The sequence below is a fragment of the Myxine glutinosa genome, chromosome 13 (genome assembly GCF_964187855.1).
Source record: "Myxine glutinosa chromosome 13, kmMyxGlut1.1, whole genome shotgun sequence".
Lineage (NCBI taxonomy): Eukaryota > Metazoa > Chordata > Myxini > Myxiniformes > Myxinidae > Myxine > Myxine glutinosa.
Window position 1 is genome coordinate 40,410,279 of NC_136273.1, and position 17,076 is coordinate 40,427,354.

At 44.5% G+C, this 17,076-nt stretch overlaps 1 protein-coding gene across 1 annotated transcript in view; it reads left to right on the top strand.

Moving 5' to 3' along the window:
• LOC137438348 (uncharacterized) overlaps window positions 1-17,076 on the top strand; it is a 160,729-nt gene that overhangs the window by 105,795 nt on the left and 37,858 nt on the right. The window contains exons 7-11 of the mRNA XM_078767358.1: window positions 2,041-2,136; window positions 3,053-3,166; window positions 3,320-3,472; window positions 4,789-4,946; window positions 11,797-11,923. Coding sequence (XP_078623484.1) covers window positions 2,041-2,136; window positions 3,053-3,166; window positions 3,320-3,472; window positions 4,789-4,946; window positions 11,797-11,923 — 648 coding nt within the window. The remainder of the gene's footprint in view (window positions 1-2,040; window positions 2,137-3,052; window positions 3,167-3,319; window positions 3,473-4,788; window positions 4,947-11,796; window positions 11,924-17,076) is intronic.

Here is a 17,076-nt window from a genome sequence, read left to right on the forward strand (position 1 = left end):
CGCAGGAGGCATGTAGGAAAATGTTCGGAGAACGCTTGGATTCGGAAGAGGGTCAGAAAGCAGTATTCAGGATTGCAAAGCAGATAGCGAAAGAGAGGTGTGATGTGATGGGGGTGAGTTGCTTGAAGGATGAAGTGGGACAAATCGTTGTCGACCCAGATGGAATTAAAGGAAGATGGAAAAGATATATGGAAATGCTGTTGAATACAGAGAATGAATGGGATGGCAACATAGAGAGTAACCCTGTTTTAGGACCGGCAGAGAAGATAACTGAGAAGGAAGTTGAGGAAGCGATAAAAGCAATGAAGGGTAGAAAAGCGGGAGGGCCGACGGGAGTTGTGGGAGATATGTTGAAGGCAGCAGGAAGTTGGGGTGTGAAGAGAATGACAGAGATCTGTAATCTGGTGGTGAAAGAAGGCCGCATTCCAGTGGATTGGGAACTGAGTACCCTCGTCCCTCTATACAAGGGGAAAGGTGACCCTCTGGAGTGTGGCTCGTACCGAGCGATAAAGTTATTGGAGCATGGAATGAAGGTATTGGAAAGGGTGTTGGAGAGGAGGATAAGGAAGAAAGTGAAGATCGACGAAATGCAGTTTGGATTCATGCCAGGAAGAGGAACGACAGACGCGCTTTTCATTGTGAGGCAGTTGCAGGAGAAGTACATGGAGAAGAGGAAGAAGTTGTTTCTTGGGTTTGTTGATCTGGAGAAAGCATTCGATAGGGTACCACGCAAAGTATTGACATGGGCATTGAGGAAGTTAGGAGTGGAGGAATGGTTGATCAGAGTAGTGATGGCAATGTACAAAAGAGCGCGCACAGCTGTAAGGACGAAGGACGGGAACAGTGGTGAGTTTGAGGTGAAGGTGGGAGTGCATCAGGGGTCGGTACTAAGTCCATTACTATTTGTAGCTGTGATGGAGGTGCTGGCTCAGAACGTAAAGGAGGGTTTACCGTGGGAGTTGTTGTATGCAGATGATCTGGTGTTGATTGCGGAAAGTATGGATGGACTGAAGGAAAAGATGACCACGTGGAAGGAATGTATGGAGACAAAAGGTCTGAAGGTGAATATCGGAAAGACGAAGGTGATGGCAAGTGGTAAAGCATGTGGTGAGGTGGAAAGAACTGGGAAGTGGCCCTGTGCTGTGTGTAGGAAGGGTGTCGGAGTGAACTCCATTCAATGTACAATGTGCGCTGAGTGGGTTCATCAAAAATGTAGTGGTCTGAGAGGGTCATTAACCAGTGTGGCAGCTACATTCAAATGTAAGGTGTGCACAGAGGGAGCTGCAGATGGAGGAAATGTTGAGTTGGATCTTGGAGATGGCGTGAAGCTGGAAGGTGTGAAAACATTTTGCTACCTCGGAGACATGCTGAATGGAGAAGGTGGATCAGACTCGGCAACGGTTGCTCGAGTGAGATGTGCATGGAAGAAGTTTCGGGAACTGGGTGGCATGCTGATAAGGAGGGGAGTGTCGTTGAAGCTGAAGGGAAACGTGTATGCTGCATGTGTGAGAAGTGTTATGATTTATGGGAGCGAGACATGGGTAATAAACGTAGAGCAGCAACGAAGGTTGGAAAGGGTGGAAATGCGAATGGTTCGGTGGATGTGTGGAGTATCGTTGAGAGAGAGGAAGACAAATGATGAATTGCGAAAGATGATGGGAATAGAGCCTGTGATTGATGCTGTGAAGAGGAACAGGTTGAGATGGTTTGGTCATGTGTTGAGGAAGGATGAAAGTGACTGGTTGAGAAGAGTGATGGAAATGAATGTAGAAGGAAGCAGAGGACGGGGAAGACCGAAAAAGACTTGACTAAAGATGGTGGAAGAAGAAATGCGGGCAAGGGGGTTAACAAGGAGAGATGCAGAAAATAGGGCAAAATGGAGAAGATTGTCATGGGGACCGCAAGGCTAACCCCTGCTCTAGCAGGGAAAATGGCCTTTAAAATGCATGTTGTGCACACGTATGCTTATTATGATGGAAAAAACGAAGGCTGTGTTCTTGTATGGGTTGAGAGTGAGATTTGTGAACTTGTGCTGTTCAGGAAATATTGTTTGAAGTAGAAAAGAAGTGGAGGTGGATTCTGCAGCTCTGTCATTGCATCTTGTCACACGTGCAGGAGAACACGACCTATTGGCAGGTGAGGAATGCTGAGAGAGACGAGCTATCGGGTTGGGAATTGATTTACAAGGAAGGAGCCAGATTATATCTCCCAATTGGGATGTACATGATATGTTAGCGGCCAACCGTGACTGATTAACTTGTGAATACGAACGGATTTCCAGTGATATGGTGAACCCGTGACAAGCAATGGAACGGAAGTGACTATATTTTTTGGATTGTGCACACAGCAGAATAGAAAGGTGTAACGCTTGCCAGGTGCTGTTAGCATGCTTGGATTTCATGTCAATTTTATAAGAAACATGGATAGAGGCTCATGGAAGACAAAACGATGACAAACATTACCAATGTAGTAACAAGCTAACAGAGCAAAGGTGTGAAACTACAAAGTGGGGTTCGATGGAAAAATCAATTAAGAAAAACTACACAAAGATCATAGTCTTGCAAAAACTACACAATAAGATAACATGCCATAAACTAGAACGGCACTCAGTAGAGAGCACACCTCCACCTGGTTGGCCATATCACTCAATGGTGAAGAATCGCTTAAATTATACTAGCCGGATCCAGATCTTCACCAAAATTGAATCCATTCGTCCTTGTGACACACACAACCGGTCCACCAAATTTCGTCCAAATCCGTCCATAACCTTTTGAGATATTTTGTTTGCAAACAAACGGGCAATCAAACGGGCAAACAAACGGGCAAACAGACAGACAGACAGGGGTGAAAACATAACCTCCGTCCACCTTTGGTGGCGGAGGTAACAATGGCTTAGAGCTAAGCGAGTGAAATGTCTCATTGATATCTGCCTTTTGAATGCATACACAGATCAATACAACATTAAAGATTTAAATGAAGGTCCGCTTCCTCTCTGAGCACTTTCCCATTTCACCTCCATTGTCACCTCCATGCTGTCTGTGACTGGTGGCAGTTTTTTCGAGATGCACACGCCACAGAAAAAGTGCTCCGAGAACTGCACAAACTCATCGAGATGATGATGGTGCACCCACCTGGTCCTCATGAGACATTGCGCAAGCAGATCCAGGTGCGATATTCTCGTGAGTGGTGAGACCTCCCATCCCACTACTTGATGTTGTGGTCTTAAATTTTCAGTTCTATCCCCTCCTCCTCCTCCTTCTTGTCTGCATTTTATTGCTTTCCTCGTGATTGGAAGTAATATTCAGTACTTGCCACACAGGGTATACAGGAGCGGCTTGAGGAGATGGAAGTCGTCGTGCAAAGCCTTTCACACAAGTCCACAGAGATTGTGCAACTCAAACCGAGATGCCCGGACAACTTGATCGATTCCTTCCTGCCATTAAAAGCTGTCTGTGATTACACGCTGAATGGCGTAAGCAGACAATATGGGACTTTTAAAATGATGTATGAATGCTATAACTAGGTCTTTCGTGCATGCGCTGTGTGTGTGTTTTCAGCGACGCAAATCCGCTTGATGGGGCTCTTTTAACCTGCCGTTGCTACGGTGAAATCTGCAACTCAAATAGTCTTTTTAACATAATTTTCAGTATTTAAAGAAAGAGTGGCAATTTCAAAATGGTTAAATTGTTGTGTGACTGGATGCAAATGAGCCGCACAAAAATATAGCAAATTTGAGAAATACCTGTGAATTAGAGGTGTTGAGTTCCTACCATTTCCTGTAAATGGAAGTGAGTGGTAGTCGTGGAGAACACCAACACACACACACACACACACACACACACACACACACACACACACACACACACACACACACACACTTCTCCTTTTAGCTAGAGATGCAAAAATCTAGTATAATTTCACTTGTGCCACCAAAATCAAACAAAAAACATTAATAACAGCCCTCACAACTCCCATTCCTCCCCGCTCCCTCCCCTAACATGATTTATGAATTGTCATCATTTTAAAAGTTGATTTTAAACTTACCCTTTTCAGAAGCACCCAAAACAAACCAAATACCAAACCAAATACCCAAACCAAATACAAGGGTGTCTCCCTCAAGGAAATCAACCTGGCACATCTCGCTCGACATAAATACAGCTGGCACAAGCTTTGTGTATTTTTACATCGTGAAGATATCCTTTCGAAGAGTTGGCAGCTGTTAGTAATGACACATTTTTTGGTAATGATACACGGCATCATCTTTCCAATTATTGCTGACATCCATTAAATAAATCGCCAAGCCTGCCATATTCACAGGAGGCACTCCCGCAAGGTTTGAAGTCCACTTATTGGCAGGCAATGGTCGAGGGTTTGGGTAGCATGCGCTAGTCCACAGTTCGGGCCTTGCACCTATCAACATTGTCGGGATTGTGCAGTATGGGCAGCTATAACATCTCAGCCCTGTTGGCGAGCTGAGAAAGTTCTCCAACTCTCATGCAGTGGCACACCCCTTGCTATCAGGTATTTTTGGCTTCTTTTAGAAGCTTTATGAGACATTTTAAGTGACAATCCCTATCTCGCATGCACGATATACGTTTAACATGCCCCGATGTCTGCTGTTTTTATGGCTTTCTGCACATGCACGCCGAATATTCTGGGGTTGATACGTCATTTTGAAAGGCCCGTATTAATGATTTGGTGCCACTTGATTTATTCTGCTAATCTTTGAGAGCATGTCCCCCAAGGCAAGGAAATATGTCCTTCTGTACCTGTCTCTGCCTGCTGCAGATGCTGGTGTGCCAGAGAGAGCACGTATCCCTCCTTAAAGACAACAGACATCGGGTGTCCTGGTTGGTCCTCCTGCCCGGTGGAGTGGAGGTCATCGTTCCCTCTGTCTGCTACATCATTCTACCACCAAACAAACATGCTATCAACATTTCCAACAGGTGATAGGTCTTTCATCACAAGGAGAAATGGACAAATAGATTTGCCAAGCAAGAGCAGTATCACTGAAAATGCAGTCTGGACTTTCTACTTTTCATTGTATGTGCAAATAACAGAAAAAGTACTGTAGTTCCACCAATGGACCAATAGTAATGATAATTTATTGGTAGTTTGATAATTTTAAGCTTAGCCTGTACATGTGTTGTGCTGATAGCACTTTATTAGCAAGACAAGTGCAACTAAGAAGTACCTCTGTTCACCAAGAAGTTGTTGTTAGGGTTGTTACTCTGGTATACATACTTGCATATGTGGGCCCCTTAAACTATATCATTGCCAAAGATTTCCCTTTATGACTGTACACGTCAAAACAACTAATTAACTAGAACGGCACTCAGTAGAGAACATACAGTACCTCCGCCTGGTTGGCCATATCACTCAGTGGTGAAGAATTACTTTAAAAATTCTACTAGTTGGATCCGGATCCGGATCTTCACCAAAATTGAATCGAATCGTCCTTGCCAGACACACAACCTGTCCAACAAGTTTCGTCCAAATTCATCCATAACCTTTTGAGATATCCTGCTGTATATCGGTTTTTGGCCCTATCTCCCAATGGTGAAGAATCACTTTAAAAATTCTAGTAGCCGGATCCGAATGCGGATCTTCACCAAAATCGAATCATTTCGTCCTTGTCACATTCACTACATCTCTGCAAAATTTCGTCCGAATCCGTCCTCAACTTTTTGAGATATTTTGTTCACAAACGGACAGACAGACAGGGGTGAAAACAACCTCCATCCACCTTTGGTGGCAGAGGTAATGACATGTCAACGAAATGAAGGTGTGATCATAGAGCATGTACACAGTAAAGAACTCACGCACGTAACATGGGGCAAAGCATATGTAACAGCACACTCAAAATGTTGGACAAGTGCACGTGACAGGTCATGGTATGGAAATGAAGGACACGCATGCGTCATGCACTCGGAATTAAGCTCAGAAGTAACCGTACACAGTACATACACAATTGAAGGGACCATGTCGTGTACTCGTACATGGAATACAGCTGAAATGTGTGGTAATACAGATCTATCTATCCAGTGAAGGCAGACAATTTGACTGTTTTTAGTAAGGGCATTTTATGAGATATTTCACAAATCTGTTAACTAAATTGTTACCAAAAAATTTCTTCACCAATATGTTTGTAAAGGTGTGTAATAACATGTGTTAAAATGTTGAAGTTCAACTCCCGTGGGAAACCCAGAAAAAAAGCTGTTGAATTCGGGTACCGAAAAATTATTTTCGAGAATTTTTTTTTTTTTAAATCGGCCCTTAAGTAACTTATGAGGGGTCAAATAAGGGTTTTTCATGATTCTGAGTTGATTGTTAACATTTATATTTTCACTTTTACATTTACACACAAAGTAGCTTTTATTTCACATACATATATAATACTCAAGAGTTATTTCTCATTCACAATGTCAGAAGTTTCAACAGTCATTGTCTATGTCTTCTTCACACTCAACAACATCATGACTGCAGTTTCTGCATGTAATGCCATTACAGACTCCACAGGCCGAGATGCACGTGACCCCAACCTTGGAATGACGGGTAGATTTGCCTGCTTTATTATATTCACAGCCTTCAGCCAAATCGGAAGATCAAAGGTCACTATAGCGACCCCAGCGCGCCGTATGCACTCTTTCAGAGTGGTGAAGATGGTGTTGAGGTCATTAGGGTCTCCTTCAATAACTGGGAGGAACTCGATCTGTGTGCTCTGCTTTGCATCATTAGCATGGATTCTCTTCATCCAGCCATTCCAGTTGGAGTGTGGGAACTCAGGATCGTTGGCTTTGATCACCCACCCCGCTGCCCAGAGTGTGTCACCTGGAGTGAGGAGTGGCTGATCATGAGCCAGGGAGGAGGAAAGCTCAGCGAGGGGGAGAAACATGATCGCGTTCGTTCCTATCTGTTTCCTGTTCGTAAATGGAATAATCTTTCCTTCAGTTCCTCTCAGGATCTTAGCTTTGTCGAGTGCCTTCAACTTCACCCGAGGGAAAGCTGCTGTTGTCTGTGGATCTGGCAAAGGTGGTGCCGGAGAGGTGACTTCGATCCAACCCATTGAGTGAAAGGGAGTGTTTCCGTGAATAGAGTCAATGTTTAAATCTATATTGTCTCCAACAAACTGAGTGACTGCATTGTTTGTTTCCCCAACCTCCATAAAGACCACCTGATCATTACTTGACAATTCACTTTCACTGGCTGGCACTTTGGCTGTCATCACTGATTGATCCTCAAGCGCAGCATCAACCGCAACCTCATCATTGATCTGTTCATCGGTTTCCTCCACAATGGTGTCGAGAGTGCCAGAAGTATCTGGAACATCATCTCCACTCCTACTATTAAGGAAGCAGTATTTGTAGTTTTGTGTCTCCGTGTAAGACTCAGTGTATCCCAGCCGGTGGAACTTGTTGAGCATCCATTTTGACCCAAATCTATGATCAAGTTGTATGGCAAGCCCCATTTGGTGTGGCAATACTCCAGACCAAGGTCGACAGGCCTTAATAAAATTCTGCCCCCAAACGGCAACTCTTTCATCTGTCTTGACAATCGGTCTCAATCATTTAGATCGCCGGAATGGCTGACCACAAGATGATCGTGGTACCGATTCTCGGAGCCGACCCTCAAGCTGAGGGATCTGCATCGGAGTTTGCTCATTGGCTCAACACGCTGCAGAATTACTTTGCGGCTCACGAGACAGAGCCCACCGCTGCGATAAAGCTGTCCGTGTTACAGTCCAAGGTCCATCACACTGTTTTCAAGAACATTTCTCGATTTGGGACGTACGCTACGGCCCTAGCCGAGCTGAAGCGCCTCTACGTAAAGACACGGAGCGCTGTACACGGCCGGCATCAACTTTCTCAGCGGCGACAGCAACCGTCTGAATCGATCGATCGCTTCGCGCAGGAGTTGCGCTACCTATTGGCAGACTGCGTGCAAGACGTCCGGACCCACGAGCAAGTGCAGGACGATTTGCTCCGAGATTCATTCATCTCCGGAATTAGTTCTGGAGTCTTGCGGCTCCGTCTCTTGGAGGTCGCGGAGCTGACATTTACAGAAGCACTACGGCTGGCACGCGTATACACAGATGCCCGAGAACAATTGACCGCATATGATCACCCACGAGTCGTGGCGGGGACCTCGCAACTCGCGCGACCTGAGAGGGCTACCGCCGAGGATGCGGAGGAGGACCCGACCACCACGACGGCCGAGTCTCTGGGAGCTCCGGAAGCGGACTCCGCTTCCGGCCTCACTGCTGCTGCCGCTGCCCGGCCACGGCCTGCCCGGTATGCAAAATGTTATTTTTGTGGAAATCGGCAGCATCCTCGCTCTGAATGCCCGGCCCGAGAGGCGACATGTCACCTGTGCTCCACCAAGGGCCATTTTGCAAAGGTCTGCAGAAAGGCCGCTCGGGGCACGCATTCCCGAGCGACCTTGAATGGGCTCATCGCGGAGCCAACGGATCGAGCACCGGACGGGGCGCCTCGCCCAGCTTTGAAGAGCCGCTCTCCTCCCCGCGGGCCTCTGGCTACCCGCCCGACCTTGGTGCTCACTATCGTCGATGAGTATTCCCGATTCCCCTTTGCTTACACGTGCGGGGATATGTCGGCTGCCACGGTTATTCGGTGCCTGCAGAATTTGTTTTCTATGTTCGGGTATCCGGCCTACGTGCATACCGATCGGGGTGCGGTGTTCCTGTCCCAAGAGGTGAGGGGCTACTTGCTCCAGCATAATGTCGCTTCGAGCTACACCACCCCGTACCGGCCCCAAGCGAATGGACAGATCGAACGCTTTAATGGGATTATATGGCGGGCCGTCATGCTAAGCCTTCGGACCCTCGGCCGAGGCCTCGATAAATGGGCGTGGTCACTGCCTGCCGCTCTAAACTCGATCCGGGCTCTCCTATGTACTGCCACCAACCAGACTCCTCACGAACGACTGTTCCACCACCCTAGAAGCTCCGGCAGTATCCAATCTTTACCCAGCTGGCTCGCTGAACCGGGGCCCGCCTATCTCAAACGAGCGGTTCGCGCTAGCAAGTACGACCCCCTTGTTGACAAGGTGCAGGTCCTCCAGGCTAATCCCGAGCATGCTCGCGTGTTAACGGCGGATGGCCGCGAGTCTACTGTCTCCGTACGCCATCTCGCCCCATGTGGGGACGACGACAGGGATATCGACGAACCCGTCTACGAGTCTATGGACTCTATCGAAGCTTCCCCTATGGAACTACCACTGTTACTCCCGTCGTCCCCCGCTCCCGTGCCCGAAGGCACAGGGGCGCCCCCTCCGACTCCAACCTCCGGCGGCTACTCCGACGCGGGGGACTCCGGGCTAGGGGACGCCGTGCCCGGTAGATTCCGAACACGAACTGGCAGGGAGGTTCGCCGCCCCGACCGCTACGGGTGGACCGACTGACGTGGATTGACGTGACCCATTCGTTTATTGCTGATGCTTGCTTGCAACCTGCCGAGCGGCAGTATAGTTCTAACGGCAGGGAGAATGTAGTGAAATTATACCAAGGTGAACCCAGGGGTGCTCGCTACGGAAGGGGGGCGTCTATAAGACCCGGGACAACCGGGGCGCGCAGACACTTCAGCGGAACTCACGGTGACATTATCCAGTAGTTTGAATGGTATGTACGCCCCAAATGCTGCGCTGACAATGCGCTGCGCTAACCATTGTTATATTGAATCCACCATTGCTGCTCATGAAATGCTCTGATTTAATGCCTGTTGCATGCATGTATTCTTACAGGATGTACTGCTGATCTAAATGATATTAAACCTACCCAGAGGTCAAGTCGTGTCTGAGCTTGATTTTCACGACAAGAACATCTGAAGGCTTGCAGGAACAAGTGTCAGCTGACTATCGATGTCAGTCATACTGTGTGTGGTGGGGTATGACTTTGGACCTAAATCAATCAAGGCAATATCATTGGATATGAACTTGAGTGCCGTCTTTATGATCTGAGTCTTCTCATCTCCATGGTCAAGATTAGCATGATGCACTCGCAGAATATTGTCGGTGCCATCTTTGAGACAGAGTACATCTGCCCTTCTTTCCTGTGTTGTGAAATACAAGGTGTCTTCGTATTTCTCTAGAAGTTTTATCTTTAGCCAATGCTTTGAATAAGAAAGGCTCTTCTCTGGTGACTGATCAAACTCCTGCAGCTTTTCATGGACTTGGTCCATGTTCATTACCCCATGCTCTAATTCTGAGTCTAACCATTCGCATAATTCAATAAAAAGTGCCTCTCGCTCCTCATCAATACTCCTCTGTCCTCTCTTCCTTTTTCCTTCCTCATCAGTCTTGGACAAACTGTCACCTCTCGCAAACATAAGTTTGCATCGCAAATGGTACAGTGTTTCTTCTGCTACCAAGTCGTTGATCCCTTCCAGGCGTCCAGTGACTTCAGTGCCCCAGTCATCCCCACGACTCCGTGCTGTCTTCAGCAAGCTTGCCTTCAGTGTATCTGCAGTCAAATTATCTGGCACTCTGTATTTCTTTCTAGCTTGTGCTGGATTATTTTTGTAGAGCTGGGCTGGTTGGTTGCAAAGAATGCATACATCCTTATACAGGAGGTCAACTGACTGTGATCTTCTAGAACTGCAGCCAGTTGATGAACTGAACTCACAAGTAGTGCGTCTTCTCTTCAACTTTGATGACTCTTTCTCTGCCTTTGATGCTTGAGCTGACTTCTTGGTGGTTGCAACAAAGTTGTTGTACAGATCATTTTTACACTTCTGGTGGTACCTCAGTTTTCCTTCCTTTTGAGCCTCCTTCATATGTTCCACAACAGTAACATTTTCGACAGTTTCTGCTTGTTTCAATAAAGTTGAGTATCCCTTTGGAGTTGCCTGTATGAGCCTTTCAGCTGGTGTATCCGAGCATGCACAGATGAAGCAATTGAGCACAGGTGGAGTAACGTCTTCATCCATATTGCTAGACTCCATGTCCTGCAAAGTAGAAAATGAGATATATTTAGAAATTATTTTTCCACAAAGGAGTGTCTGTGGTGAAATATAAATGTTAACAATCAACTCAGAATCATGAAAAACCCTTATTTGACCCCTCATAAGTTACTTAAGGGCCGATTTAAAAAAATTTAAATTCTCGAAAATAATTTTTCGGTACCCGAATTCAACAGCTTTTTTTCTGGGTTTCCCACGGGAGTTGACCTTCAACATTTTAACACATGTTATTACACACCTTTACAAACATATTGGTGAAGAAATTTTTTGGTAACAATTTAGTTAACAGATTTTCATATGTTTCCCTTACTATTTCAAATATATATATTTATATTTTTGTTTTTATTTTTGAAATTTTTACTGTCATGGAGCAAACATAGATGTCACCAAAACTCCAAAATTGGCATGTGGTGGAAATATCGCCACCTGTGGTGGAAATAGCGCCGCCTGTGGTGGAAATAGCGCCGCCTGTGGTGGAAATAGCGCTACCTTTGGTGGCAGCCAGTATTACAACCATCTTCCTGTGTCTTATTATATGAATGATGACATGTATCAAATTTGTTGTCACCCTTTATTTATCCGAAAAGAAAACAGACGGCAAAATTATATTTGTCATTTCATGTCTCCGTTTGCAGTCTTATTAGCCTTTTGATGAGTCTTGATGGTAATAATCAAATAATGCAAGAATCAAATACGGTATGTTTGACTGAGCACAGGCATTTTCCTACAAGTTTGTTGTGGTTGGTGCTGTTTTCCAATCTTACTGCTTTGAGATTCAGGGCAATCGCCTGGGAATGTCTCTTTTTCCATACTTCTGCAGGCTTCAGGAAATGCTAACGGAGACGAAGATCTACTGGATTAAATGCAACACTGGCCTCAATACCATACTACTATGGTATCTTCTTCATGAGAAAATGAGCCTAGTTACCTCATGGACCATTGAAGAGGTACAGCCTTTGGTCAACTCATACACCTTTATCCACAATTAAAATGGGAATGCACCTGTTAGATGTCAAGCCATGATGATTACCTTAACCGGTTATTATCTTGCCAAAACGAAGTTTTTGCAAGATGTATTAGTCAGCTTGTATGTTTGTTTTTTTGTTTGTTTTTGTTTTTGTTTTTTTGTTTGTGGTTAATCATTTTTTTTCCACGTTTAGATCACTCTGTAGACCACAGTTATTATTGGAAACTCCTGTAACTTCGCATATCAGAGTCCTATAGAGATACCCTTCAGCACCCAAAATTTTGAAGGTCAAGGTCAAAGGTCAAGGTCACTTTGTGGTCAATCATGGAGGTCGACGAAACCCTTATTTTTTGAGTAACTTTGATCGGATCGTCTCCAAACTTCATGGGAATCTAGTATATGGTCCGGCGCTCAGCTGATTAGTTTTTGGTGGCGATCGGCCTTGACCTTCATGGTTAGCGCTGGAGGTCGAAAATTATTGACCCCAAGGTCAAATGTTGAAATCGTTATTTTTTGAGTAACTTTGATCGGATCGTCTCCAAACTTCATGGGAATCTAGTATATGGTCCGGCGCTCAGCTGATTAGTTTTTTGTGGCGATCGGCCTTGACCTTCATGGTTAGCGCTGGAGGTCGACCTTGACCTTTGACCTTGACCTTCAGATCACTCTGTAGACCACAGTTATTATTGGAAACTCCTGTAACTTCGCATATCAGAGTCCTATAGAGATACCCTTCAGCACACAAAATTTTGAAGGTCAAGGTCAAAGGTCAAGGTCACTTTGTGGTCAATCATGGAGGTCGACGAAACCCTTATTTTTTGAGTAACTTTGATCGGATCGTCTCCAAACTTCATGGGAATCTAGTATATGGTCCGGCGCTCAGCTGATTAGTTTTTGGTGGCGATCGGCCTTGACCTTCATGGTTAGCGCTGGAGGTCGAAAATTATTGACCCCAAGGTCAAATGTTGAAATCGTTATTTTTTGAGTAACTTTGATCGGATCGTCTCCAAACTTCATGGGAATCTAGTATATGGTCCGGCGCTCAGCTGATTAGTTTTTGGTGGCGATCGGCCTTGACCTTCATGGTTAGCGCTGGAGGTCGAAAATTATTGACCCCAAGGTCAAATTTTGAAATCGTAGGTACCATATCGAGTAATACCTCATATGAATGCCCTTGATGAGTGCTTCCCAGATCTGTAAACAGTTTGACGCTATGACGTCATTTGATGACGTCATGACGAAAAAACGGAATTTTCATGAAAAAATTATTTCCTCAGTTCTCATCAAAATCTTTCAATATCTCGTGGGCAGACATTCCTCAAAGAGTCGCTTCTAGTGGATAGCAGTTCTGTTCACCTCAGTGTGACCTGAAGCAAGTCACTCATGTTCACATTTTGGCAAGATACGGTTCACCCTGTGGGTGACATAGGTTTATTTTTTTGTTTTTTTGTTTTTTTGTTTGTGGTTAATCATTTTTTTTCACGTTTAGATCACTCTGTAGACCACAGTTATTATTGGAAACTCCTGTAACTTCGCATATCAGAGTCCTATAGAGATACCCTTCAGCACACAAAATTTTGAAGGTCAAGGTCAAAGGTCAAGGTCACTTTGTGGTCAATCATGGAGGTCGACGAAACCCTTATTTTTTGAGTAACTTTGATCGGATCGTCTCCAAACTTCATGGGAATCTAGTATATGGTCCGGCGCTCAGCTGATTAGTTTTTGGTGGCGATCGGCCTTGACCTTCATGGTTAGCGCTGGAGGTCGAAAATTATTGACCCCAAGGTCAAATTATGAAACCCTTATTTTTTGAGTAACTTTGATCTTATGATCTCCAAACTTGGTGGGTATATAGGGTGTGGTATGGCGCTCAGTTGATTAGTTTTTGGTGTCGATCGGCCTTGACGTTCAAGGTCATTTTGAAGGTCATTCAATTTTGACCAAAAGGTAAAATTTTCAAGTTTCAGTTACCATATCGAGTCATTGGAAACTCCTGTAACTTCGCACATCAGAGTCCTATAGAGATACCCTTCAGCACACAAAATTTTGAAGGTCAAGGTCAAAGGTCAAGGTCACTTTGTGGTCAATCATGGAGGTCGACAAAACACTAATTTTTTGAGTAACTTTGATCGGATCGTCTCCAAACTTCATGGGAATATAGTATATGGTCCGGCGCTCAGCTGATTAGTTTTTGGTGGCGATCGGCCTTGACCTTCATGGTTAGCGCTGGAGGTCGAAAATTATTGACCCCAAGGTCAAATTACGAAACCCTTATTTTTTGAGTAACTTTGATCTTATGATCTCCAAACTTGGTGGGTATATAGGGTGTGGTATGGCGCTCAGTTGATTAATTTTTGGTGTCGATCGGCCTTGACCTTCAAGGTCATTTTGAAGGTCATTCAATTTTGACCAAAAGGTAAAATTTTCAAGTTTCAGTTACCATATCGAGTAGTACCTCAAATTGAAGCCCTTGTTGAGTGCTTTCCAAACATATAACTAGTTTGACAATGTGACATCATTTGACGGCGTTATGACGAAAAAACTGCACTTTTCATGTATATTGTATTGCTTTAGTTCGCATTGTTTAGGTCACTCTGTAGAGCACAGTTCCCTTTGGAAACTCTTGTAAGTTCGCATATCAGAGTCTTTTAGAGATACCCTTTAGCACACAAAATTATGAAGGTCAAGGTCACTTTGGCAAGATACGGTTCACCCTGTGGGTGATGTTTTATTTTAGTTTAATCATCACTGCCACATTAGGACATCCAAATTCTGACAAACTTACAGATGGGACAATACGAGCCATCTGTGTGGATAAAGGTAAGACATTGTAATATAGTAAGAGACTCATAGGATGCTGTTTTGACCTGTAAATCTGAAATATCGGATTATACAATACCAGGGTGGAGTGAGCATGTGCAAGATCTGTATGATGTATCCAAGGAGGCTCTGCTCATACCCTCTGGGTCATTAATGGTAAATTCTAACAAGTACCACTTGGTAATTTGATTAAAGGTGGGCGCGATTCGGAAAATTTTAAGTCCGCTTACCGCTTATCCGCTCCGCCAGCCCATGTAGTCCGATTCACTTATCCGCTTCAGCGGCCGAAAATCTTAGTCCGCTTACCGGTTATCCGCTTATCTGCTTCGATTCGATTTTTTTAAAGCGCTTCGACGTTTTTAAAGCGATTTTTGACGTTTCTAAAGGGAATTTAATGCTTTTTAAGCCTAAATAGCCATTTCTAACGACTACAAAGACAAACAAAGCTTTTAAGATCGAAAATATACATTTTTATTTAAATAAAATTTATTCAAAATTTATTGAAATAAAGTTTTCCACTCGACTCTACTCTACTCTACAGTTAATTTAAATATAATTTTAATATATGCAAGTTACATTAAAGAAAAATCAATTTGCCCGTCCTTTCTTTGACAAGAGTGTCTACTAGTCAACAGACTAGCAGTCTGTTGACTAGTCCTCGTCTTCCTCCTCCACCTCGTGGGCCTTCTTGAGGATTTGGAGGTTGCCCTTCATGAAGACGAGGGCCTCGAAGTTCGGTGCAGCCAGGGCCGACCTCTTAGGCCGGAGGATGTCCGACCCGTAGCTGAACACGCGCTCGACCGAGGCAGAGCTCGGGAGCGGCGTGTTATGCCTGAGAAACAGAGTTACCCAAGCATCACGGAACTCGAGCGGGAAGAGATTGGGCGAGAGCCGAGTTGTTAGGGTTTCACTTATTATTCACTTAAATAAATATTCACAATTCTAGAGTAACGGCTCAGGCTAACAGCTGATTTGGCGAATCGCGATGCGCTTTAATTTTTCGGTAGTCCGCTTACGCTTATCCGCTTCGGTTTCCGGGGGTTGTTCCGATTCGCTTATCCGCTTCGAAAACGTTAGTCCGCTGCAGCGGATAAGCGGATAAGCGGCCTTTCGAAGCGGACCGCCCACCTTTGAATTTGATGCACGGTGTTTCAGAATCGACAGGTTAGGTTTGACCACTTACCTGATTTTTACTGGTGTGGTGACCTATTGAGGTATGTTGACAGGTATACATACCACAGTCACATCATCAGTAATGACATGTGTGATGATCATGACACTATGCAACAATATACATTCACTCTCTGAACCCACGCTAACCAGTCACACCCAACTGCACCTGGACTTTGTCCTTTGCACCTGAGAAGGCAGAGAAGTTTCTAGCAACCCTCCGCTCTGATCCTGCAACTGGACCGGACGGCATCATTCACATGTTCTGAAAACCTGCTCTGTGTTGCTTTTTCAAAGCCTTTTTCCATCTGCTCGGAAATCTGCCAACATCACTGCATGATATAAAAGGTGCAAAAACTGATCCCTTTAACTACAGACCTATCAGCTTGCTTCCAATCACCAGCAAGGTCATGGCATCCATCATCACAGTTCATATGAAATCCTTCTTTTCTCCAATGGCCTCATCTCAGATCACCAATTCAGATTCAGACCAGGTGTCACTTCAACGTGGACATGCTGCTCCTACTCTGCTCACATTGGATGGAGGCCCTCAATCTGACATGAGATTAGGGCCGTCTCTCTTGACATGTCTTTTTTTTCTTTTTTTCTTTCGTATACAAGATCGAGGCTCGTTTAAGAGCTAGCACATTAAACACATACAGTGCATTCAGAAAGTATTCAGACCCCTTCACTTTTTTCACATTTTGTTATGTTGCAGCCTTATGCTGAAATCGTTTAAATTCATTTTTTCCCTCATCAATCTACACTCAATGCCCCATAATGACAAAGAAAAAACAGGATTTTAGAAAGTTTTGCAAATTTACAGACTTGGCATTTAATATGGAATATTTTTTTTGTGGGGGTAAACTTACTTTTCAAGATGACTTAGAACCAAAAGTTCATTGGAATTATGTTAAAAGTATTCTAGATTTTGTTAATGTGACCTTTAAAAGAAACAAAAACCACATTTGACATTTCAAAGCAAATAAATTGATCCGTGAAAGTGATGTAAACTGATATCGAAATCAATTCACGGACAGTACTGTGTTAAACTTCTGTGCGTTTTCCAGAAGTATCTCTTTATTTTGCACATTAGCCAAAAAAATTTCTTAACAAAAACAAAAGTTAAATTACGACTGGGAT